The sequence below is a fragment of the Python bivittatus genome, unplaced genomic scaffold, assembly GCF_059951505.1.
Source record: "Python bivittatus isolate LINGU-HERP-01145 unplaced genomic scaffold, Pbiv_v1 ctg000060_np1212, whole genome shotgun sequence".
NCBI lineage: Eukaryota > Metazoa > Chordata > Lepidosauria > Squamata > Pythonidae > Python > Python bivittatus.
Genome location: NW_028277044.1, coordinates 15,156,477 through 15,183,815, shown reverse-complemented (window position 1 = coordinate 15,183,815; position 27,339 = coordinate 15,156,477). Strand labels below are relative to the sequence as shown.

The window sequence follows — 27,339 nt, the reverse complement described above, 5'->3', positions numbered from 1 at the left end:
CATAGATGGGACAGCACTAAAGCCTTCTCCTCCAAAAGCAAAACCTGTATGAGGATCTCAGGGATTATTTTAACATGCAGTCTATACAGTTAAGTGCTTATAATGATTCCATGGTAGTGGTGTAGAAAATATCTTGTGTTTAAGTATGTTTCTCTTAAAATCTATTTCTTGGCCTTAATGAGGCTTATTGTTGAGTTTCAAAGCCTATGAGTAGGATTTAGAAACACAAATGAAAGTGCTACTTTTATTAGCAGAAGAAACCAAGATTCACTGTAAGCATCCTTATGACAGAAAGGTGGAGAGGAGGGTGATTCTAGTTCTCTTGGCAGATGCTAACACTTTTTATGATCAATATTTTGTTACTGGTGGTAATTACAGGTAGTCCTCATTTAGCAACTACCTTGTTTAGCGACTGCAGGTAAGATGGTGAAGAAAAGTAACTTTGCAACCAAACCTTGCATTTACAACTTTTGTAGGTCTGTAAAGCAAAGGAAAGCTGAAGTAAGATTGTAAGTACAGTCATGGTTTCACTTAGCATCCGCTTTGCTTGACAACCAAGTCGCTGGTTCCAATTGCGGTCACTAAACGAGAACTACCTGTATTTCTCAGTTTGAAAACTTACATTGCTGTTCCCCATGATAGCTTAGCAACATGACCTTGAACACAGCTAGTAAGTGACAAGTGTCTCAGGTATGGTGGCTATTTCTCATCTGTACTGTATAGGAACTTTCGGGTAAGAGACATTCCCATTGCTATGAATAGGGTTTCTTGTTGGATTGAAATAAAATATCAATTTAGTTTTCTTATTTACTAAAAGATCAGTGGAGATCTATCAGAAATGTCAAATAATTGTTTAAACAAAGCTTTGAAGCCCTCTTTGGCAGGTCTAGATTTAGTAATTCAGTGTAGAGGACAGTTTCTCTCAGAAGGCATTTGAAATGTCAGTCTTTAATGTCCCATTAAAGGGCAGTGTTTTCTTATATAATTTTTTTGGCAGCAAACAGGGAGCTGAAGGGATGAGAATCTGTTTGTTCTGTGTTATATTTAATATACTAAAGAAAACGTCTGCTGAACGTTAAAGTTTTTCAGGGCTTCCTCTTAGATTATAGGGCTACATAGCTAGGCATTATTTATGCAGGAAACACATGGTCTCGCTGCTGAGGTGAGAAATCCTTTGCTTTTATAGTGATGGTAGAAACAGCAATCTTATCTCTACAAATATTTACTGAAATAACCATTTTCTATCTGCAGAGCTTGAATTAGGCTTAGCTGGAACATTGAACAGCTATGATATAGTGACAATATTGGGAACATTTCATGTATTTCATTACCATTTTATTCTACATTTCTTTATAACTTTTTTTAATAACTTAAGAATTACAAAACTGTTTAATTTTTGCTTTCTCATAAATAAATATTTGCAACAAGATTTCTACCTTTACTTAATTATGGAATGGAAATGTAGTTATCCCCTGAAATACTGGACATTTTAGAGTAAAACAAATTAATTTATTATTACTAGAACAGTGAAAACCTAATTATATTAATACTGGGATTTCTTTTCTTAGACAATCCTATCAACGTACAGGAGTGGGAGATTGCCTCCGACAACAGCTGGGGACACGGCTTGCTTGGACGTTAACTGCAGGCCAGCCTACATTACAGAATTCTACCTCAAAAGGCCTTTCAACCACTGTTTCACGTAATCAGCCAAGATCAAGGCGGGAAGGTGATATAAGTGGTAAGCCAAATGTATTTCACTGACTTTGCAAAGTTTGTAAACTTTCAAAGTTGAAAGAGCCTAATTAGATTATTAACCTTGGTGTATTTTGTCCATATTACAAAAATGGTTGAACAGTAATAAAATGTTAAGATATAATTATTTGGAAATAAGTTCTACTATGTTTATTAGTTGTTTAGGTGCCACTGAATTATGTTTGCTCTTAAAGACTACATGGAAGAATGCTTGGCATCTTGACCAGTCTCCCGCAACGACTCATATCTTTTTTAAGGACATTTCAATAATCTCCATTGTCTTTCAGTACCTCTAAATGTATCCATTTGTCTTTGCTAATGTCCATCAACCTTGCCAAATATAGTCATTTTTTCTACTTCATTCATATCACTTGCCTAAAGTATGTGAATTTCTGCTTGATTATCATCTCCTTGATCAGGTATTCAGCCTTTGTTTAGCTCAGAACTAGTTGATTCTTGCAGTCATGATAGCATTTAGTTAGTTAGTTAGTTAGTTAGTTAGTTAAATTGTTGCTTCCCTCTTGAAATGACTCAGAGCCATAGACAATTATAATCATAAAACATAAAAAAATAAGACATAATATAGATTGTGCAAGAAGCAAGTTCAACAACAAGAATAGTCAAACTAGATGGGTTCACAAATCCTCCTGATTCAGTGTCTAGGGAAAAACCAGGCGGGGTTAGGGCCATCTGGATCTTGGAGGGAAATAGTATTCCATAGGGCAGGTGCAGTGAAGAGTAGGCATGCATCCTGGGTTCCATGAGATAACATTGCTTAAGAGACAGGACCTGGAGCACACCAATTCTATGGGATTTTATTGGATAGGTAGAGATAATCAGAGAGAGACAGTCCCACAAAAACCCACAGCTTGTGCCACGAAGAGCTTTAAAGGTGGCAGCTGTAGTTTCCAGGGGGTCTTGAAGGGTAGCCAAGTAGAATGAATTGCAGTAATCCAGACAAGGGTGACCAAGGCATGAGTGACTGTGAGTAGGGCCTCCCAATCCAGTAATGGGTGCAGTAATTGTGCAAATTGTGCAAACCTCTGAGCCATGGTTGCCACCTGATTTTCAAGCAGGAGTCATAAGTCTAGGAGGACCCCAGATTGTGTGTCAAGTGTGTCTGGAGAACTGCTACCCATTCAGAACTAAATATGGAAATCTTTGGATTTAGTTGGCCTCAAAATCCATTGCCACTTGGTTTTGCTAGGGTTGAGCCTGAGTCTACTCCTTTCCATCTTGACTTCACAGGCTCCAGACACTGAGTCATCATGGCTCCATTAATGTGTATTCTTTCTGTCAATCAGCAGAAAAATATATTGACATAATTTGTGCTGTCCTGGAAGCTGAGCTGAGTCCTTCAGCATCAAGCCTTGCAAGTGGTCCTGTCCATACAACCTATATAAAAACTACAGACAGGTTTTTCCCTCTAACCCAGAGCCTGCTGCCGGCACTCAAAACCCACCACTTGTGGTAGGACGGGCTTGAGCAAATGTGGATGGTTATCTAGGATGGAAGCTTTAGCCACCTTTCAAGTTGCATAAATGACAGACTATAATCTGTCTGAACATAGCTCTGAACATAGCTCTGCTGGAACTCCAGCTGATAGGAAGATTAGTGAAACTGTCTGCCAGTCTACTATTACTTCTATCAAAAAATAGTCCAGCTGGCAATTCAGTGGAGCGGAGGAGGAGTGTGAGGTGAAGTTCCTCATTGTCCTCCAGTCCACCGACTTATCAATATGTAGGTTAATGTTAAATTTGCTTTCTTAATAGGAAATTTTTACTTTCCATTTTTCCTTTCATAATTAGTTCTTATAAGTTGTATTTATTTTTGGCTAACAAAGTCATGTCATCTGCACATCTCAAATTGCTTGTATTTTAATCTCCAATTTTGATTCCTGCTGACACCTTTTTCAATCCTGTAAATTTATATTTATAATATAAATAAATATTACATAGTATAAATTATATATGGACAGTACACATCCGTTTGCCATTCCCTTCTATATTCCAAATCACTCTGTTTCTCCAAGTTCATTTTTTTCAGCAGCTTCTTTCTTTAAAAAAATTCTCAAAAGAATAACTAGGTCCCTTACTGTAGTTAGGAAAGCAAAAGTAAATCTGCTTTCTCCCTTATACATTTTATGTGGATAAGATATTAGCTATGGATAGATATTAGTTAGCTCAGATCCCTCTACCTTTTTAAAAACTTGCTTGTTCATTTGCTATTTTCCTCTCTATTCATACCTTCATGGGGATTCATACCCTGAATATCACTGATTATTCAGTAGACCATTCAGGTTCACCTTAGTTCACTTATTCCTAAAACATCCAATTTGGTACACTTCATTTCCACTTTGAGAATTTCAAGTTTTCCTTCCACCTTTTTGCATTCCATATATTCTGTATATGCCCACTCCTCATTTAGTGAACTACCTCAGTTAGCGACCATTCTCAAATATGACAGTAATAAAAAATTCAATTTCCAACCAATGTGCACATTTACAATGAAATTTTGTGCACCTGACCTCAACACACACTGGGGTGAGAGTAACACTGGCCTAGCAGTATGAGAGAACTTTATCTGAATGAGATGGCAGCAACCAGTGTCTCTCTCTCTTAGTCATGTGTTCATTTAATGACCATTTTGCCTAATGATCTGGTCATTGGAATGGAACTCAGTTGCTCAATGAGGAGTGGGTGTACTTGTAAAGTGAGGAACTTCTTTTTCAGCACTGGCAATAATAGGGAGCTAAAGTGATTGAAAAGACATGTAGATTGCAGACATTTTTGACAATTTCTGCCCATTCTGCAACCTCCCTTTTCTGGGAAAGCTTGTTGAGAAGATGGTGGGAATCTGGCTATAGAGAATCCTAGAAGAAAGGGATAACGTGGATTTCTATCAGTCGCAATTCAAGCCCAGTCATGGGATAGAAATGCTGGAATGTTGGATGCCACAGGGCTCAGTGTTCTCCCTATATTATTTAATGTCTGTATGAAGCCCCTGGGAGAGACTGTGCTGATAACAGTCAATTATACATTGCCACACCAGACTGAGCCTTCAGTGCTGGGGAAAGCCTGAGCTGGTATTTGGAAGCTGTAAGAGTCTGGATGGGGTGAAACAAGCTCAGATGAAATCCTACCAAGACCTTTTCACCAATAAACATTGGTATAATCAGTAACATTGGTTCCAATAGTTACTCTAGCTAGGTTGCATTCCCCCAAAGGAGTAGGCTACAACTAGGGGGTCCTCCTGGACTTGAACATGACTTGAAGACCATGGCCAAGGGGTCCTTTGCTCAGCCCTGTAGTGCAGCAGTTGGAACCCTACCTGGAAACAATAACATACCCCTCGATCACCATGTGGTCTGACTACTGCAGTGCACTATACACTGGGCAGTCTTTGGAAATGATTCAGAAGCTGTAAATACTCTAGAATGCAGCAGCTTGACTACTGGCAGGGCAGTGCCAGCTAACACCAATTTTGAGGTTGCTTCACTGGTAATTTCTGGTGCCAATACAAAGTACAGGTAATATACTGTAAAGCCCTATACATTGTAGTATCAGGTTACATCAAACACTGCCTTTCAAAATTGGTTTTGCAATCCAGTCTATACATTAAGGGCTGATAAGGGTCTCATCTCCATGGGAACTACAAGGTACCTGACTCAGGCAGCCTTCTCTATAGTGGCCCCCATGTTCTGCAATATGCTTCCCCTGGAAGTAGGTGTAGCATCCTCCCTCCTTGCATTCCACAAGATGGTTAAAATATTCTTATTCCATTGTGCTGTTGGACTTAATTGATTGTGGGTGTCCCACCTTGGTATGTAAGTTTTGATCCATTTTAACATGTTGTTCTGTCGTTTTTCCTTTGAGAATTTTGCAATTGGGGCAGTCTACAAATATTGCAAATAAACAAACAAACAAACAATGGACTGAGTGCAGCACTCTCACTAAAAGCTACAGTATAATAAAACATGCATAACCTTCTCTATTGATCTTAATCCACAATAACAAATACTTCTCAGATCAAAAAGTTACAGGAAAAAAAATTACAATATTTTTGTAAGATGGAAGTGGAAAAACTATGTTGGGAAATTATATTCCAAACCAGAAGTGTTTGGAAAGGCACTGGAGAAAACTGTTCAAGACAAATGGATGTGGGTATTGAATTCTGATTTACTGTTGTAGCAGTAAAGGAAACCAGATTGACTCATCCCCAGCTAGGGAAGAGAGGCTGCAGTCTTTTAAGAGACGCAGTTCCTTGCAGAAGAACAGTCTGAGGAAATACGTATTCAACCCTTCACTCTATCCCATTGCCTTGTTACAGCACCACAAGCCTGCTTTGGATTTAAATGAAAGAAAGAACAAGAACTATATGATATTATGTCCCATCTAATTTGAGTGTAGTAATATAAACAGTGCTTTACTCATTGGCAGCATAAGCTATTTATGATGTAAGTTACACATTTGAAAACCTATGGACCATGATTCAAGGAGACATGCAGCTATAATTTTGTATAGCTAGGGGAGCTTTGTAATTGAATTTGTTGTATGTGTGGAAAATTGTTTTCGATGGTAACATTTCAAAGAGTAAATTGTGATAAAGCAAGGGGCTGTGCTCATCCAGGAAAAGTCAAAATTCCCCTGAAAGTTCTATAGGACCAAGGTATAGATTCTCTAGAAGAATAGCTAAATTCACTAGAATATACATCTATCAGCAGGGGAGGAATGCTTGTAGAAGATCCACAAAGTACAGTGAGGTTGCTTCTAAAATAGAAACCACTCTTCATAATCACCACTCTCAAGAATAGCTAGGAAAGGGCTTATACTGTATTGTTCTTTATCTTTTTTCCCTGAAAGATTTTTTTCATTGTTTGAAAACCTGTATTTATAACTCTCAGTAAATTGGTGATTCCTTCTCCTGAGGGTATCATTGTATGATGTCACTAACTAGCTTTCTCTTAATCTTGCTTCCTTCTGATCCTTTGTATGTTTCTGAGAGAACTAGAGTCGGTATGTAGATGCCCTTCTCAGGAGTTGTGTTGAAGGTTAACATCATAAGAGAGCTTTGTGGGTGCTTGCATCATTTTTAAAATGTAGTAGTAATAAAAACATTTTGCTTATGTTGAAGTGTGAAGTGCCTGATTTGTGATTCAAAGTATAATTTTAGAAATTGGAACCAACAACCCTGTACTATCAAGAAGCTGAATTTTGCTAGCTATAAGATAAGGTTGAATTTGTTCCAATTAATTGCAAAAGATTATGTAAGCAAGTGTTAAAAGTATCTGAAATAAAGCCATTTAATAAGTCATGTCATTCTTGTATTAACCCAGTCAATTTTTTTTTTTCATTTTGAAGGGAAGTTAGTTGGTCAGTGCTTGCTGTAAATAACCTTGTAGAATGCTTTATATGGTTAGTAACTTTCAGGATAAACTGTTTTGTGCTCATTATTTTGTTGCCTTCCCCTGCTGAAGTTATAGCTCAGTAGTGTAATAGAATTGCTTTATCCTTTAGACATTATCACCATTAAAAATCTTATTGTTATTTGATGCTCTGGATACTATGATGTGGATAAAGCATTGGAGCAGCGGCATACAAATATAGAAAAAAGCCCTATCATTGTCTTAATTTACTGTGTTTATACTGTGCCAGTAAAAACTGTTTACAGTACTCATTCTAGCTGGCAAATGTAATAGAAGAAACAGATGCATACTGCCATTATATTTTGTAACTGCCACTGAATACATTCATATTACCAATTAAAGAATATTTACAAAGACAGCAGATGGATTTTATGAATATTATAAATATTAAGTGTGTTGTGGGCTATAGGGAAAAATACAAGCCTTGGTGTTCTTTAATTTTTAAATCTATGCTGTAGACGTTTGGAATTTGAAGAAAACATCCAGTGATAATCTAGATTTTTTTTAAAGAATATGATGCTGAAAGCACTAACTTATGTTACTGAGGACAGTTTTCCAGAATTAAATGTGAGATGGATGGATGGAAAAAGAAGGGGTGGGGATATTAAAATACCCAGAAGCTTAGTATTTTCTGAATTTAATTTATTTCATAACAGATATATGTTCATGTATATTGGAATTTAGTGGTTTACAATTTAATATATGTTGAAGATTATTAAAATAGTGATAGCACCACAATATAATAAAATTGAAATTAGTTTGTGGACGCCACCGTATTGTGTCTTTATGAAAGGAAAATGAATAAATACATTTAAACAAATCTTTGAACTGACTTGATCTCTTCTTGTCTTTACAGGATCTGTTGAAATAACCGAGGCATATCTTGTGAGAGACATTTTATATGTCTTCCAGGGAATAGATGGCAAAATCATTAAGATGTTTAATTCAGAAAACTGTTACAAAGTAGATGCAAAGGTATTGTGTTAAGTCATTAGGCAGAGTTAGATGGGGGAGATCAAACTTGAATATGCATAGTATGCATAGATTTTTAATGTATTATTCATCTGAGGTTTTAATAGCATTTTTTTAAAAAGCATTCTCTATCAAATTCTTTCATTGTTGATATCCAAGGTGGTTATGATAAAACAAAAAGACCATAAAAACAATAGATAAATATCAAACGTGCATTAAATATACATATGATTTTTAAAAGAGCAGCAAAATTCAATCTCAAAAGTAATACTATCTGACCTTGGAATAAAAATTTGGCACCAAAATATAGAGGCAAAGACAGAAATGGCCCTTTTTTTAGTTGCTATCTGCCAAACTTCCACAGATGGCTGACCTTGTGGAAAAGATTCCAGTAATTAATCTTAGCTACTGAATAAGTTTATACAGGAGCAAGTTCTTCAAGTAATCTGCCTGATCACAAGCCATTTTAAATACATAAATGTAAATTACTACAAACATCTCAATATGATGGGGTACATTAAAAAAGACCAGATACTGGTATGTAGACTAAGTGGCCATTTATCTCATAACCATGCTGGATGACATAAGTGTTGCAGTTTGTTTACTTAGCATTTGTACCTTAATCTTTTAGGCAAATCTTTCAAAGTCTCTCAGAGACACTACAAGCCGGCTCGCTGAATTAGGATGGCTACATAATAAAATAAGAAAGTATACTGACCAGAGGAGCATGGACCGTGCATTTGGACTGGTGGGTCAGGTATGTGTGTAAAATGAGGACTCTTTGATGATTCCTGCTGGGAAATAACAAGCCCTCCCACTGGTAAGATTTGTGAAGTTATTATTTTCCTAACTTGAACACCTTATCAATAATCTCAGTAATCAGCCTTAATAGTATTAGTAGTGCTATTACTGTGCTTTGGCAAATATGTGTGTTTGTCTCTATATTATCATGTCTCTTAAAATCTGGCATGTTGGTTTAACTCAGGCTTTCCCCTTTGAAGGAGTGGTTTCATCCCAGAATTCTCAACAAAAACCAAAACGGGGAAGGCTGATTCAGAGCATAAAGCAGTAAATCTCTCTCTCCCCTCTTGCTAACATAATTTTCTGCCTTTTATAAGTGAAGGCACACCATAAAAGGACAGTGCCAGTTAGTGCTTGTTGAGCGACCTCTCATTTGGCGACTGTTTGAAGTTATGATGGTGCTGAATGAGGGGGACTTAAAACGGGTCCTCATTGTGGCCATCACAGTGTCCCCATGGTCATGTGATCACGATTTGGGTGCTTGGCAACTGGCTCGCAGTTGCAATGGTTGCAGCGTTTTGCAGTCATGGGATCACCATTTGCAACCTTTACTGCCGGCTTCCAACAAGCAAAGTCAATAGGAAAGCTGGCAGGATGTCGCAAATAGTGATCACATGACCACGGGATGGTGTGACTGCACAGGATTCACCTAATGATGGCAATTGGGACTGCTGCAACTGCCGTTGTAAATTGGCATGGTCATGTGATGTCATGCTTTATGACCGTATCGTTTAGCAATGGGGTTGCTGGTCCCAATTATCATAGTTAAGCAAGGACTACCTGTAGTGGGAAATGGTGCAGGGCAGGTACCTCACCTTTGAAATTGTGTACTTCCCCAGTCTTTCCCCACTCTCTTCTGATGTTTCCTGGAGGAGAACCTGAATATTTAGAGAACTCAGCATGTACACTACTTCTCTTCAGATATCCATGTTCAATATGCAGATTTTTTTCCAAACAGCGCTTAATCTTTTCTGTGGAATTTATCAATGGGAAACTGTTATCTATCAATATGCCATTTGAGTGTATTGTCCAAAAAAATAAATCAGTGAGCTATTGTGTATGTTCAAATCTCACTCTCATTGATTTTCCAAGGGCCTTTTCTACTAACTATGGATTGCACCCTTCCATTAGCCAATTAAATCTCAACTGTAATCTAATCTTATGGATCGTACATGTTTGGGGCAGAATACAATAGAAAAAGCTGGTATTGGTTTGTATTTTACTTAGATATGTGGAAATAAGAAATTCAAGTGATTTTGTACTGTAGCTTTCCTTTCCTTTGCTTCTATGGTAACATGTGAAGTGGGATGTGCTGCTGGATCTTCTAGCAATACAGCAGAGATGAGAAAAGGAGAAATGTCAAGGAGAATGATTTCTGCACTTTGTTTCCACTTCTTTGTAGCACATGGACTGCCTCTTCTCTCTCTTTCCCACCTCCCCATCTACCAGTCTTCTAAAGATTGTGGCTTGGCATTGAATTTAAATCAAATATTTAAATTGCTGTATTTTCTAGTTATTTGGCTTTTTGTTGCATTCAGATTTTTTTTTAAATTACAAAGTGAAATTTTAATGAATGTAAAGTTTCTCCTTAAGTTCATTATGTCATATTTCTTATTAAACTGATTTTAGTATTTGGTAGGTTGACATTTCTTAATTGATTTGTTAAATCAATTCTCCTCCTTTTCTTTTATGCAGATGATTTGCTGTTTATGCATTTCTGATGATGTTTCTAAATAAGAACTGTGGGTATCTTCTAGGGACAGACATTCTCTTAACTTTTTAAGAGGTTCATTTCAGTATTCACAATCCCTGAATGTATTCAATGGGTTGTTACACTAGTTTTATGAAGAGTATTGTGCATAAACATTTTGTTACCCAGTTATTACAGGGCTTATACCCCATTCAATAGATTTGGGGTGGTTTGTTTGTTTGTTTATTTATTAAACATCTTTGTAGGCTGCTGCAGTCAAAAATAACCCTTGGTGGTTTACATAAAAAATGCACCATTATAAAGCATATCTCACACCCCAAAATGTGGTACTTGCAGTAGTTTTTCCCTGCTAAACCTAGTTGGATGCGCCAAAGTGGGCTGGAGGTGTCAGTTCTGAAGGATCCAGGTGATTAGCCATGAAGAGCTTGATAGGTCAAAACCAGAGCCTTAAATTGGACCTGGAAACCAATTGGCAACCAATGCAGGGTCCATCAAACTGGTGTTATGCGCTCCCACAGTTGGGAGCCCAAAAGTATGCAGGCCACTGCATTTTGTACCAGCTGCAGTTCATGATTATTCTGTAAGGGCAGCCCCAAGTACAGCATGTTACAGTAGTCTAGATGGATAGTGATAAGTGCATGACTTATTGTTGCCAGGTCTTCCTGCCCAGGTAAGACTGCAACTGGCACACCAACCGGAGATGAACATAAACATCTCTGGTCACTGTTTCTACCTGCTGATCCAGCAGGAGCCACAAGTCCAGATGGACACCAAAGTTGTGAATGTGGTGCATAATGCTTGGCTATCATGGAGTAACTCTGATGGCGACAGAGGACCCTGATGTATCAGCAGGAGCTCCAACTTACCTGTCAGCTCCACTAGGTAAACCAGACTAGAAAATAAATTCCATATGAAAAGTAGACCTATACTTTATTGAGAGGCAGAATCTAGCAAGTCTGATTGTGCTATCTTTCTGCTCCTTCTTTTACCTCAGTGAATCAGAGAGGTGTTTGCCTGAGGCACTTCCGAATATTAACTTGCTTCCCAGAACTCAAACAATGTTTTATCCCTCTTTGCCTAGGTAACAGGCACTGGGAAAGGGGATCAACAGCATCTTCCCCAATGGCCTGGGATGGCAGTGTACCATTTAATATCGTCATATTGATGGTAATGCATCCCAAACCATTAAATGACACTTTCCAGAAGCATCATATGGACACTTACATCTTGATATCTCCACACAGTGTGCCTGGTCACAGTTACGGTTTCTCTCACAATCAGAGCCATTCCTTCCACACCGGCCATGATGCTGAGGCTACTGAAAACCCTGCTAACTAGCTAGGAAAATTTCCAGCGTGACAGCATTGTCACCATTGCCTAGCCAGACCTGCTGTCTCATTCAACACTAAATCATGCATGAGGATGGACTTGTTGCAAATAGATCTGGGACTAACCATCAGCATTTTTGAGGCCACTGACACCAGCAATCTAACCACCTGTTCCCCAGGATGAGGTTGACAAGCCAGAGGTGGAGATCACTCCCAAATTGGAGGTCCCCCTCCTCCTGGAATGGCCTACCTAACACCCCCCATGATATCTCCCCCAACCCAACCCCACCAATGAAATTGCCAACCCCACCCTCTTGAGCTCATCCAACTCCTTCTATCCCAACCAAAACAATCACCCTACGCTGGTTACATCCCAGTAAGGTCCTCACCCCCAGCCCCCAGCCTATACACCCGGTGGTTCGTATAATTCAAAGCAACAGACAAGCAGTACATTAAGAATGGAAACTAAAGCTAATAAAACCGTTAAAATCAACAATAACAATCAGTTAAAATTAACTTAAAAAGCAACTAGCTCTATAGCGTAAAGTTCCCAAAGCATGGTGAAATAGTGCAGTCTTTGCCATTTGCCCCAGAAGGCCATAAGGACTTCAAGAGCAAGCTATTCAGACAGGGGGGCAGCCACTGAGAAAATTGCTTCCTGGCTCCTGCCACAATAACATCTTAAAGGAAAGGGATCAAAAACACACCTTCCTGGGTATGTTGCACCAGCTCAGGCAGATTCTACTTGAAGAAGATGGTCCTGAAGGAGGTATCCCGAAAACCAAGGCATTTAATTTGATAGGTTAAAAATAGCACTCTAAATTGAGTATAAGTAGTCAATGCACTCCCCACCATAGTAGTGTGCTGTAATGCTACTGTAACAGCTCTCATTTGTCAGCAAGCAAGCTGTTACGTTTTGCATCAAATAGAGCTGCTGAGTTGTCTTCCAAGGCAGCTCAAGGCATGAGTTAAAGTTGTCAGGTATGCCAGATGCAGCTGGGCAAAGGCTCCTTGGACTGTTGATTCCGTGTGCTGATTAAGCAGAAGATTTAAGTCTAAGAGAATTCCCAGATTGCAAACCTCTTAGGAGGAGCCTGACTCTATCCAAAGTCAAATTACAAGCTTCAACTTGACCTTGTTCATCCCACCCAGGTCCTTATATCCCTCAAACACTGGAGAAAGCCACTATAACCTCGCCTTGGCCCATAGTAGAGAGGTATAACTGGGTATCATTAGTGTACTGATGATATCTCATCCCAAACTGACAATTTATTCACCGCTCATGACCTTTGATTGGAACCCTGAATGACAGTAGTGTCCTGCTTCTAGCCCTCACAGCCAGTTCAGGATACAGTTGTCTCAGACTCCACTGAGAGACCTAAAAGGACCAGGAGGGCTGCACTCCCTCAATCCAGGTTGCGCTGAAAGCCATCAGTAAGAGTGACTAATGCCATTTCCTCCAACATCCAGGTGTGAAACTTGACAGAAAGAGATCAAGGTACTCTGCTTCCTCCAATGTTCTTTGGAATCATCAGAATATAATCCTTCAGGCCACTCTGTAATGTAACTGGAGTATAATGACTGTATTGATTCCTTTTGTTTTTTGTCTTTTAGAGTTTTTGTGCTGCCTTAAACCAAGAACTTAAAGAATACTACAGATTATTATCTGTTTTACACTCACAGGTAAATCAAGTCCACACAATATGACAATTGTGCATCTGTACTTCAGGAATGGGCTATTACATGCTAAGAAGAGTTGGGACTTCAGTTTCCAGCAATTTTAGCCAGTTTAGTCAGTGATAAGCATGTTGAGAGTTATAGTACAACGATCTCTGGAGAGCTACAGCCTCCCTATTATAGATTTGTAAATAGTTGTTAATCTGTGTTGCATAAGAATGACATCTGGGAAAACAAAATATTATAATTTTGATAATTTCCCACCACCTGTTTTCTGCTATACCACATGTTGCTCACTTTGTTGAGTGTGGGCAGTTTGGTTAGAATGTTATTTCTGAGCTATTAAACTAGTAAGTCCACAGTAAAATCTTTCTTATATTTATATAAAATGAAAAGTGTATAGAATTAAATTAGAAATATTACTACTATTACAGAAACATTGTTAAACAACTATTTTGTAGCAAATCATTGTAACATTTGGGTTTTTTTTTTAATCTTTATTTCTTATTATGTAGAATTTCCTGTGTATGTACTTTCTGATTTCTTTTATAAAGCGCAGCTTTTTTGATTGCTCTTTCCTTTATATATTTTCATAAATGCCAGTTCTGATGTTTCTTTAGTATGTTATTCTAAGCATGTTTTTACACATAACACATACACTTTCCACAAACCCCCAGTCAGACAGTGAACAGTCAAGTAAAATATATAAATGCATGTGTCAAATTAAGATTAAAAACTCAGATTAAAATAAAACAGAGGTTTCATTCTTGATTGAGGAAGTAATTTTATCTTCCTTATCAGAGACCAAGCCCCATTTAAATTCAATGCAATATATTTCAGAGTTGGTATGCATTTTTCACCTCTTGATTTTTTTTTTCAGTTGCAGGTAGAAGATGATCAAGGTGTGAATTTAGGAATTGAAAGCAGTTTAACACTTCGCCGTCTGTTAGTCTGGACATATGATCCTAAAATAAGATTAAAAACTCTTGCAGCCCTTGTTGATCACTGTCAAGGTAATACAATATTTCCAATTGCATATGCAATAAAAATGAATGCTAAGATAAAACTGATACCCCAAGGGCTTCCAATTAGATGATTTGTCAAGACTATAGTGTTACATACATCTACATCACACTATTCCCTTTGGGGTAACCAACATTGTGTGGAATGCAGAAAGGGAGTAAGAAATAGTAAATTAAAGAAATGAAGAGCATGAAATAATAAAAGGAAATAGAGCAAATTTCCTTTAACAAAAGGAAATAGAACAAATTAACAATTCACTATACCTTTCCTTTTTCTTCAGTGACCATTTCTTCCCCAGAATCCACTCTTGATACTACCAAAAACCAGACTGTCTCACATACAGAACTTCTTATCTCCCTTGTAACTTTCACTGATTCTCTCAGTCTTTCATCTTAAAAAATTGAACCACTCATGCTAATCCTTTTTCTCTGAGCCCTAAGGCATAACCACAAGGAGGCTAATCTTTTCTTAAATACCTGCATGTACGTGTGTGGATGTTCTGCAGGTTTGGCTTGCTTAGGTAATAGTCACTAGTATATGTACTTGTTTGAAAACTATTACACTTTGCCTCCTTTACTGTTTCATGGAAAGCCTTCTGCCATTGCTAAAGACACTAATTCTGGAGGGGAGGAATACCTGGTGTAAGGAAGAGGCTGGGTTTGAGGACTGTCAGCCCCACTAGGTAGATCAAACCAAGAAATCAACTCCACAGGAAGGCTAAAACTATTTCTGTTGAGATTGGCTAAAATAACAAAATCTTGCAAGTCTAATTGTGCTGTGCCTCCTCCCCCTCCTTATACTCCATTGAATCAGGGAGGCCTCTGCCTGAGCCACAAAGGTTATCTTGTTTCTTCTACTTTTGCCCAAGTTATGGTTCTTCATATTTCTGTCAAGGCCTTCTTTCTTACTTGGTATAATGACTTAGGTGCGGAGACACCTTAATTGTCTGCATGATTCACCTTCTCCTGGACTGTAAGAGACTGCAGAAGGTGAGAGGGAGAATTCTGGAAATGCAGCTATCTCATCAGCTTCAGCTGAAGAGGAATGTTCTGCTAGGAAAACTGAAGGGAGGGAGGAACCACCCATGCCTGCCACTCTCAGTATGGAGGATGAGTGCTCTTCAATCACTGAGACGGGTGAGGATGGGATATGCCTCCTCTTCCTGTTGCTTTGAATCAGGAGGAAAGAGGGGTAGTTCTTGGTCTTTCCAGGCACATGGAAGGGAAGGGTACAGCTGATGGAGAGGATGACTGTGTGGAAAGTACATTGGGAGCTAGAATTTCCCAGGACCAATTATGTCAATGATTGTGTGGGTTATATAGAGTAGGGTATCCATTAAATCGTGAGAAAGGTAGGAAGAAGCAGGCTGAATTTATAATGCAGAGGGTATAAGAAGGAAATTTATCTTCATCTTTACAGAAGGCAATCATTTGCTTGATTCCTACCTTATTGTGCTGCGTTGGGTGCCTTCTGCCAAGTTCCAGACAGTTAAATAATGGAGGCTAACAGCACCAAAAGTTTCTGATGGAAGTAGAGAGATGGTGGTTTCATTCTCTAGCCTATGCTGTTGGTTCAGAATTTCATTCCTAGATATTTGCTTAGGAATGCTTCAATACAGAAATACTAAAGGTATCCCAGATTATAATGCATAAAACCCACAAGGTTCTCCACCAGTCAAAATTTATGCACTGTATTTTTCCAGGAAGAAAAGGAGGTGAACTTGCATCAGCTGTTCATGCCTACAGTAAAACAGGTGATCCCTACATGAGATCCCTGGTGCAACATATTCTTGGCCTTGTGTCACATCCCATCTTGAATTTTCTTTATCGTTGGATTTATGATGGAGAACTGGAGGACACATACCATGAAGTGAGTTATATAAACTATGTTATTTTTTAAAATGTAGGTCCACTCTCTGTTTCCCATAAACCAAGCCAATCAAATATTTTCTAAATTAGTACCTGTACTATAGAGCATGAACTAGTAAGATGTGACCTAAGTAGAAGTACAAAAAGATTGGCATCTGAAGATGGCTTGGTTGTAAAGAATTTGTGCATATTGCATTAAGATACAATGACCAGGATCCAAGGAAGCATGTAACTAGTCCCGTATTTATCAAACGTAGACCCAGCATGCATATGCAATAGTTGATTTATTTTCATTTTTTAAAATATTCCAATATCTCTTAATGTTTTGCTGAAGTAGAAAACAAATAGATGACATGAGAGGCATCAGCTGAAATAGCATTATAAAGGTAATGACTTCCCAAATTCTCAGAAGCACCTATGTTGGCTGAGAAATTCTTTAAGTCAAAGTCAAAATATATGGAGGATGTCCAAGTTGGGGAATGCTGACATATGTATAACAGCCAGCATTTGATTTTCACTTGAGTGTGGACCAGGAGATGCTTAATGCACAAAGTCCATTATAAACTCGGAACTTTAATTAGTAAAATAAAGTTCTATCTGATGTAGAAGTCTTATGGGGTGAAAACCCCAAGAACATTCTACTGTAGCAAATATGAATATTCTAGTGAATGTGACCCCTACAAGCTTGTCGTATAGCGTCTTTGGGGAAAAAGAGGGGGCTCATTACATTGGGGCAAATGAAAATGTGGGTTTTCCTCTAGGACTCTGATTGCCTTTGTAAACAGGCTCTTAATTCCTTCAGCAGAAAATCACCCCTTTTATCTGTTGGTTGGAAGGCCTTGGCATTTGTTCGTCAGTTAGATTGTACCATGATTTCTCATTTCTCCTGCAATTCTTTTTGTACTGGATATAATAACAAAACTCAAAGAACCTTGAATGGGTAAAGTGAATCAATAAAATAATTATATTGCAATTATGTTCTGACCTTGGTTTCCTTCACCCTTTCCAAGATCTCTTTTTTCATAGGATTATTATAAAATGCTCTTCTTGCTTTTCTTATTTTTTTAAATATAAAAAATAGTGTTTTCTAAATACATTAATTGCATGTTACTTTGCCCTGGTTATAAAATGAGCGTTTTCACAGCTCCAAATGATGATTTAATTGTCTGATGGATTTTTAAATTATATTTTTCTCATTAATACTTCAATTATGGTTCCTTGCCTGTTGTTGAGTGGAATAGCTGTAGTAAATTTTAGAAACTGGTCCTTTAAAAGGTATACTTTCCTAAATGAGTAAGTGTACTGTATGTGTGATGTCTATTTACTACTGCATTCCAGTGCAGGTGTGTGTGGGGGGGCAGAATTTTATGTTTTGGGGTCTGTTCCCCCTCGCCCCTTTTTACATATCTCTATTCATATTCCTACCTTTTTTGCTTGTGCCTCTATGTATAGCACACACATGAGTATGTGGCTTATATTTGTGTCTATGATCTTGTCTACTAATAAATAAATTTTAAAAATTGAAAATTGGAGTCTTTACATCTTCTTATCAATTCTACTTAAGACAGGGTAACTTACTTTCAGGCAAGGTCTGGTTCACAGGGTTAGGGATGTAAACATATAAGTAGCCGAAACATCTGATTCAGAAATTCTATTCTGTTAATAGTGAAGATGGTGACAAAGACATCTAACTAACCTGTGTTTGCATTAGAATGGATATAATGAGATTTAATACCTTGTTTATAGGTGTTCCAGTACTGTCTGGACATGCCTGCTTCCATTGTGCTGTAAACAATCTTATCTTTTCTTTACATTTAATTGGTAAAAAATTGATTTAAAACACCCTTATAAATAACATGGTAATAATGCTAATGCTTTAATAACACTAATACTACAAACTTTGGTCTAGTGGTTAAGGCACCAGGCTAGAAATCAAGAGACTGTGAATTCTAGTCCCACCTCAAGCTTGAAAGCCAGCTGGGTGACTCTAGGCCAGTCACTCTCTCTCACCCAACTCATCTCACAGGCTTGTTCTGGGGAAAATAGGAGGAGGAAACCACCTTGAGTTATTTATAAAAATAAATAAATAAAGGGATTGGAAAAAAAGAATATATATGTGCATGTGTTTATGTGTATTTACTTTGAGGGAGCTACTTCAGATATACAGTGGGGCAAAAAAGTATTTAGTCAGCCACCAATTGTGCAAGTTCTCCCACTTAAAAAGATGAGAGAGGCCTGTAATTTTCATCATAGGTATACCTCAACTATGAGAGACAAAATGGGGGAAAAAATCCAGAAAATCACATTGTCTGAGTTTTAAAGAATTTATTTGCAAATCATGGTGGAAAATAAGTATTTGGTCACCTACAAACAAGCAAGATGTCTGGCTCTCACAGACCTGTAACTTCTTCTTTAAGAGGCTCCTCTGTCCTCCACTCGTTACCTGTAGTAATGGGACCTGTTTGACCTTGTTATCAGTATAAAAGACACCTGTCCACAACCTCAAACAGTCACACTCCAAACTCCACTATGGCCAAGACCAAAGAGCTGTCGAAGGCCACCAGAAACAAAATTGTAGACCTGCACCAGGCTGGGAAGACTGAATCTGCAATAGGCAAGCAGCTTGGTGTGAAGAAATCAACTGTGGGAGCAATAATTAGAAAATGGAAGATATACAAGACCACTGATAATCTCCCTCGATCTGGGGCTCCACGCAAGATCTCACCCTGTGGGGTCAAAATGATCACAAGAACGGTGAGCAAAAATCCCAGAACCACACGGGGGGACCTAGTGAATGACCTGCAGAGAGCTGGGACCAAAGTAACAAAGGCTACCTTCAGTAACACACTACGCCGCCAGGGACTCAAATCCTGCAGTGCCAGACGTGTCCCCCTGCTTAAGCCAGTACATGTCCGGGCCCGTCTAAAGTTTGCTAGAGAGCATTTGGATGATCCAGAAGAGGATTGGGAGAATGTCATATGGTCAGATGAAACCAAAGTAGAACGTTTTGGTCTAAACTCAACTTGTCGTGTTTGGAGGAGAGAGAATGCTGAGTTGCATCCAAAGAACACCATACCTACTGTGAAGCATGGGGGTGGAAACATCATGCGTTGGGGCTGTTTTTCTGCAAAGGGACCAGGACGACTGATCCGTGTAAAGGAAAGAATGAATGGGGCCATGTATCGTGAGATTTTGAGTGAACACCTCCTTCCATCAGCAAGGGCATTGAAGATGAAACGTGGCTGGGTCTTTCAGCATGACAATGATCCCAAACACACTGCCCGGGCAACGAAGGAGTGGCTTCGTAAGAAGCATTTCAAGGTCCTGGAGTGGCCTAGCCAGTCTCCAGATCTCAACCCCATGGAAAACCTTTGGAGGGAGTTGAAAGTCCGTGTTGCCCAGCGACAGCCCCAAAACATCACTGCTCTAGAGGAGATCTGCATGGAGGAATGGGCCAAAATACCAGCAACAGTGTGTGAAAACCTTGTGAAGACTTACAGAAAACGTTTGACCTCTGTCATTGCCAACGAAGGATATATAACAAAGTATTGAGATGAACTTTTGATATTGACCAAATACTTATTTTCCACCATGATTTGCAAATAAATTCTTTAAAAATCAGACAATGTGATTTTCTGGATTTTTTCCCCCATTTTGTCTCTCATAGTTGAGGTATACCTATGATGAAAATTACAGGTCTCTCTCATCTTTTTAAGTGGGAGAACTTGCACAATTGGTGGCTGACTAAATACTTTTTTGCCCCACTGTAGCCAAAGATATTAACAGATGAAGATCCTCCCCTTGATTTTGTGTAATACATTAGAAGGAGCAATGTAAGGTCAGAATCTCTGATTACCACAATAAAGAATGAGCAAAGCAAGAATATTTAATTGAGATAGAAGGTGAATATGCAGGCAGATAAAAGGGGTAGTTTGGGCTTGGGGAAAGAAGGCACCTAGCAAGGCAAGAGACCAAATCAAGACTGAAATAAGCTACTGAGCTTAAACCAGACGTGTTAATAAACATGCAGTTATAGCTACCAGTTTACCTTGTGTTAATGACTGGATTTTGTATGCTTTTCTGCTGATGGTTTGACCAGCCAAAATTGTGGAGAACCAGCAGAGAAATGTACAAATTTAAGATGCTGAAGTATTGATAATTTTTCAGAATATTATTTATGTATTTATCAGATTTGTATCTCACCACAATTGTAGAAGACTCTTGACGACTCATATTAATAAAATGAACACAGTAATCAAACAAAAATATCTTACAAATAAAGGTTCCAAAGCAGTACATAGTGTCAGACCCCAAAAGCCCTCTGGAAAAGCTCTGTTTTCAACTTTTTCCAGAAGACAGACAATGTTCAGACAGATGGACCTGCAACAAGGGGCCATTCTAGAGGCCAGCCCCATCATGTTATAAAGGGGAAGTGAAGGAGTAGCCTCATGTACAGTGGGGCAAAAAAGTATTTAGTCAGCCACCAATTGTGCAAGTTCTCCCACTTAAAAAGATGAGAGAGGCCTGTAATTTTCATCATAGGTATACCTCAACTATGAGAGACAAAATGGGGGAAAAAATCCAGAAAATCACATTGTCTGATTTTTAAAGAATTTATTTGCAAATCATGGTGGAAAATAAGTATTTGGTCAATATCAAAAGTTCATCTCAATACTTAGTTATATATCCTTTGTTGGCAATGACAGAGGTCAAACGTTTTCTGTAAGTCTTCACAAGGTTTTCACACACTGTTGCTGGTATTTTGGCCCATTCCTCCATGCAGATCTCCTCTAGAGCAGTGATGTTTTGGGGCTGTCGCTGGGCAACACGGACTTTCAACTCCCTCCAAAGGTTTTCCATGGGGTTGAGATCTGGAGACTGGCTAGGCCACTCCAGGACCTTGAAATGCTTCTTACGAAGCCACTCCTTCGTTGTCCGGGCGGTGTGTTTGGGATCATTGTCATGCTGAAAGACCCAGCCACGTTTCATCTTCAATGCCCTTGCTGATAGAAGGAGGTGTTCACTCAAAATCTCACGATACATGGCCCCATTCATTCTTTCCTTTACACGGATCAGTCGTCCTGGTCCCTTTGCAGAAAAACAGCCCCAACGCATGATGTTTCCACCCCCATGCTTCACAGTAGGTATGGTGTTCTTTGGATGCAACTCAGCATTCTCTCTCCTCCAAACACGACAAGTTGAGTTTAGACGAAAATGTTCTACTTTGGTTTCATCTGACCATATGACATTCTCCCAATCCTCTTCTGGATCATCCAAATGCTCTCTAGCAAACTTCAGACGGGCCTGGACATGTACTGGCTTAAGCAGGGGGACACGTCTGGCACTGCAGGATTTGAGTCCCTGGTGGCGTGGTGTGTTACTGATGGTAGCCTTTGTTACTTTGGTCCCAGCTCTCTGCAGGTCATTCACTAGGTCCCCCCGTGTGGTTCTGGGATTTTTGCTCACCGTTCTTGTGATCATTTTGACCCCACAGGGTGAGATCTTGCATGGAGCCCCAGATCGAGGGAGATTATCAGTGGTGTTGTATGTCTTCCATTTTCTAATTATTGCTCCCACAGTTGATTTCTTCACACCAAGCTGCTTGCCTATTGCAGATTCAGTCTTCCCAGCCTGGTGCAGGTCTACAATTTTGTTTCTGGTGGCCTTCGACAGCTCTTTGGTCTTGGCCATAGTGGAGTTTGGAGTGTGACTGTTTGAGGTTGTGGACAGGTGTCTTTTATACTGATAACAAGGTCAAACAGGTGCCATTACTACAGGTAACGAGTGGAGGACAGAGGAGCCTCTTAAAGAAGTAGTTACAGGTCTGTGAGAGCCAGACATCTTGCTTGTTTGTAGGTGACCAAATACTTATTTTCCACCATGATTTGCAAATAAATTCTTTTAAAATCAGACAATGTGATTTTCTGGATTTTTTCCCCCATTTTGTCTCTCATAGTTGAGGTATACCTATGATGAAAATTACAGGCCTCTCTCATCTTTTTAAGTGGGAGAACTTGCACAATTGGTGGCTGACTAAATACTTTTTTGCCCCACTGTATATTGTTATTTCTACTGATAGTCTGAGCTACTTTGATGGTTATTTGACTGCGTTCTAGAAAATTTCAACAGAAAAAGAAAGAACAAAGCCCATTCTGTGGGAAGAAAGAGATGCAAGGTGTTGGCATCGTAACGCCAGATCTCCAGACTAAGATCTAATGCATGAAGGTATACTGCTTGTGATACAGGGATGCTAATACCAATCGCAAACTGTACTTGAACTGTTCCTGAGTATTAAATGCTGTGCCAAAATTGTTGAAAATATTTCTTTGATATTTATGATTCATGTATTTTAGTTCATATTGTATTATATTAGTCTACTGAATTTTTCTAGCATGGGCTATGTCAGCTGAAGAGCTGTGGGATCAACACTTTTTGGATTTGTATAGTTTAATCTCAAAGTATTGCACTCACTTGGATTCTTCTGTTTTGTTTCCAACAATGGGGAAATAGATAATGAATGAGGGGAATGCTCTGAATTTTTGAATTATTTAACAGGTGATGTAATGTGCATTAGGAGCCCGTGTGTACAAGCGAATGGGGGGGCACTAAAATTGTCTGCACCGTGGTTCGGTTTCCTCTAGAAGTACTTCTTGAATAGGTGAACATGTTTTCTTTTTTAAAAAAGCAAAAATTCTGTAGGTTATACATAATTGATTTTGTGCCCTATAAAGCTCAAAATTACTGAATTCTGAATTAACTGGATGCTATTGCGACATGGTTCTTTTCTCCTTAATGTCTTATGTAACCAGACAAGCTAGAAACTTCCATTTGAGTTTTGTACAGCTTATAGTCATATCTCTTTGCTCTGAATTGATGGGTCTTTTAAAAATAAATGCATTCTAAATGAGTCTGTAGTAAGCTACCCTGAGAAAATCTGGTTTTGCAAGACGGCACAAAAGTTTTGAAAACCAAATAATAAATAGGCCTTATTTTTTGCCAAGAGATTATAACCAAGCAGCAAAGGTAACATTCTGATTAGAATATAATTAATTGTGCATTGAATAAGGAAGTAGACTAAATGATTTCTAAGATACCTTCCAACTCTTATCATTCTATATGTAAATAGATGATATATTAAGCTTTATGTATGGAAAAGCACATGTGATTGTATATGTATCATATTTGTGCTTATTATAATACTGTTTTATCCACAGTTCTTTGTAGCTTCAGATCCTACAGTGAAAACAGATCGGTTGTGGCATGACAAATATACATTGAGAAAATCAATGATTCCTTCTTTTATTACAATGGATCACTCCAGAAAGGTATGAAAAAAAACCTGGTAGATTGTTCTGATCGCTTTAAAATTGACTCTCTCTCTCTCTCTCTCCCTTTCTTTCTCTCTCCCTTTCTCTCTCTCTCTCTCTATATATATATATGTGTGTGTGTGTGTGTGTGTATATATATGTATAGCATATAAAGTTGACGTTCTGTAGAGCAGTGGTTCTTAAACTGGGAGTAATTTGGCATATCCTGTGTGTAAAGGAACAATTTATAATTGCTTTTTTTGTGAGAATCCAGTTTGGTACTGCTGCTGCCAAGACACTTGTGTGAAATAACAGAGTCTGGACAGGGAGGGGGGGTTGGAGGGGGGGTAATGACATTATTAGAGACTTGGAAAAGGGGCAATTGGGTCAAACAGCTTAAGAACCACTGCTGTAGAGCCCTTTTCTTCAGACTAGTCTCCAAAATTAGGCGCATGGATCTTTCTTTATGATAAACAGTGAAAGCATTCTAATAAGCTTGGCATCCAAATTGGTAAACCCATCATGATACTGAGGTCAATGTCCCTCTTTATTTGCTAGGTCTGCTGTGACCAACCATTGAGTATAGAATTGGAAGGGTCTATTGAAGCTGAAGTATATTTTATATACTTACTGTTGTTTGCTTTTTCTATGCTTTATTTTAGTAAGTGAAGTGTACCCCCTGAAAAATGTTTTGCTCTTATAAAACTTCAAAAATAATGTCCTTTTTATATTTAGGTTCTCTTAATAGGAAAATCCATAAACTTCTTGCATCAGGTTTGTCATGATCAAAGTCCATCATCAAAGATGATAGCTGTGGCCAGAACTGCAGAATCTCCAAAAGATGGTATGGAATTAGAATAAGATTGTTTTAGCAAAATATATTATATCAGTTATATGTAAAAGAATGTCATCTTTTGTCATACAGAATTTTGCCTTAAGGTTACATAGAAACTCAGCAGTAGCTTTGTTTTTGACTTTGTTATTTTGCAGATTATCATTATCTGAAATCATAACACGGTGTAAAAAGTTCAAGGGTCAAGGTTTTCTGGCTTGTATTGAACCATACTGTCTTTCTTTAGGAAATGGAGAACTGTTTCCTGAATCCTGTGTTGTGTGATTCTAAATATATAAGGTGCTCCCATATATAATGTGCTTAAGTATAATAGGGTTGCTAGTTGGTTATTTTCTTGTTTCGAGAATTTAGATAACAAGAGTTACAATCATGTTGAGCATTTCAATTTATATGCAAAATGGCTTCTATCCATTTGTCAGTTAAATCTGATTTTAATTATCTGTTTGATTAAGAAAATCAGGTTATTTAGTGCTTTAAATCAAATTGTCAAATCAGGACAGTCTGATTTGGAAAGTTGATTCGATCTGAAAAAGTGGCTTTCATAAATACAAATAATTCAACTGATCTAAAAATATCTACTTTGGAAAGCTAATTTGAAGACTTGATCAAATTCAGAGATTGAATTTCTGAATCAAAACTTCACACAATTGTAATTATTTTTCCAGTAATAATTACTAGTTTATTATTATTTAAGAATCCATATAAGGACTGTGTTTCTTTGGATTTAGTTCCAAAAAGATTCTTCAATGTGTATGGGCACAAGCATATCACCTGTCTGCAGCTCTTTAAAGCAGCTTCATCTTTTCTTGAAATCATTCAGCAACTGCTACTATATATTCGCACACTTGTGCACCTTTGGGGAATTGAATCTGAAGCACTATATATATTAATTTACATGCCACCTTTATAAAGAAAATTTTCTATCCATAACATTCTTAAAATTGATTATTTAAAAAAAAACAAGATTAAGAACAGCAGCTTAGTTCAGTCATTGCAATAAACATTAAAAATATCAACAATCCAGCTCATCTTTTCTGTTTAATGTAAACTGGCGAGGCACTTCCTTCTGGAGGAAATTTCATGGATGTAGTGTCACAGCTAAGACGTCTATTTTGTCTGTTAATATAACTGGTCTTACTGATGGGCCTGTGAGCTGGGATTTGAGGCCATTCTTAAGCTCCAGTAACATATCTATAGGTAAAGGCAATTTTCATGAAAGCTTCACATATTGCTCAGTGTCTAGTCTGGGTGTAACCTGAACTTGAAAACCAAGGTAAGGCCTATTACCTGTAGATAAGAGCACAGCACCATGCTGGCTTAATGAAAAGCTTGCTAGCTGTTGTTACCACTTTTACATCATATGATATCACTGGGTCCAGGAGAAGCCCCGGGCTCCAGGCTTGGACTTCCAGGGATGAGGCAAATCTAGGCAGAGCCAATTGCACATGCCCATCCAAGCCACTCACCTTTCCTACAAACAGAATCAGATTCATTTTCACCTTCTTAGCCTTCATCCATCCCTCCAGAGAATTTCCTGGGATTAGCTCAGGCTTTATGGTTTGGTATTAAAAAGTACAGAGAACAAGACAGAAGCCTAGCACACTCAGAATGCCAACTCCATGAGATTAAATAAAAATCGCTGTTACCTCTAGAAAATGCACTATAACCCCATTAAACACATAAGTATTATTTATATTCTATTCACCATCGAATGATTTGGGTATACCTGGGAACAGTGAATTCATTTTACAGAATTCAAGTCAAATAATTATACTGAGTGTAAGAGTTGATTAGTTTTGCATGTTTGCATTTAAGAAAAATATTAAAGGGGTTGTTCTGCAATCTTTGTAACTTCTTGTTCTTCCTTTAACAGCTGCTGAAATGTTCACAGATTTGGAAAATGCATTTCAGGGAAAAATAGATGCAGCGTATTTTGAGACAAGCAAATACTTGCTAGATGTGCTCAATAAAAAGTACAATTTACTGGAGCATATGCAGGCCATGAGACGCTATTTGCTACTCGGTCAAGGAGATTTTATCAGACATTTAATGGACTTGCTAAAGTAAGTAAATGCAGATTTCAGAGGGACGGCTCTGTTAATCTGTTGTTGTGAAAATCATCATGTGTCCCCTTAAAGCCTAATACAGGTATTACTACAGATGCTTTTATGGGATGAGTCCACTTCATCGGATGCGTAGGGTATTATTACCTTGGAGAGGGTTATTATGCTCCTTATATATCTTGGGATGGGGAGGGATTCGTCAATATAGGAATGTTCTGCACAAATTGATTGTGTATGGATGAAACATGGCCATCCTTTACTGAAACTTTTACAGCTTAAAACTTAAAGCTGCACTAAGACTTTTGAGAAACCCTATGTGTATGTGTGCATACACACACACACAGAAAGTTGTTTTTCTTTTTTCCTATTCTTTGTTTAATTAAATAAAAATATCTATAAAGAGAGAGAAATATATGCATCATACCCAATATTAAAGTTTATGCTATAATACATCTTTTATTACTTTGTTTAGTGATATATCACTCTATTTTAGAATTAACACTGAAGTTTGTTTTTTTTTAAGTTTTTATTGGGTAACATTTGGCCCTTTTAAATT

General features: G+C 38.1%; 1 protein-coding gene across 1 annotated transcript in view; it reads left to right on the top strand.

Annotated features, from left to right (window-relative positions):
• The window catches only part of TUBGCP3 (tubulin gamma complex component 3), a 67,388-nt gene that overhangs the window by 20,923 nt on the left and 19,126 nt on the right, over window positions 1-27,339 (top strand). Inside the window, exons 6-14 of the mRNA XM_088136522.1 lie at window positions 1,569-1,741; window positions 8,037-8,155; window positions 8,784-8,909; window positions 13,607-13,675; window positions 14,550-14,682; window positions 16,395-16,561; window positions 23,775-23,885; window positions 24,603-24,711; window positions 26,594-26,783. Of these exons, the coding sequence (XP_087992648.1) occupies window positions 1,569-1,741; window positions 8,037-8,155; window positions 8,784-8,909; window positions 13,607-13,675; window positions 14,550-14,682; window positions 16,395-16,561; window positions 23,775-23,885; window positions 24,603-24,711; window positions 26,594-26,783 (1,197 nt within the window). The remainder of the gene's footprint in view (window positions 1-1,568; window positions 1,742-8,036; window positions 8,156-8,783; window positions 8,910-13,606; window positions 13,676-14,549; window positions 14,683-16,394; window positions 16,562-23,774; window positions 23,886-24,602; window positions 24,712-26,593; window positions 26,784-27,339) is intronic.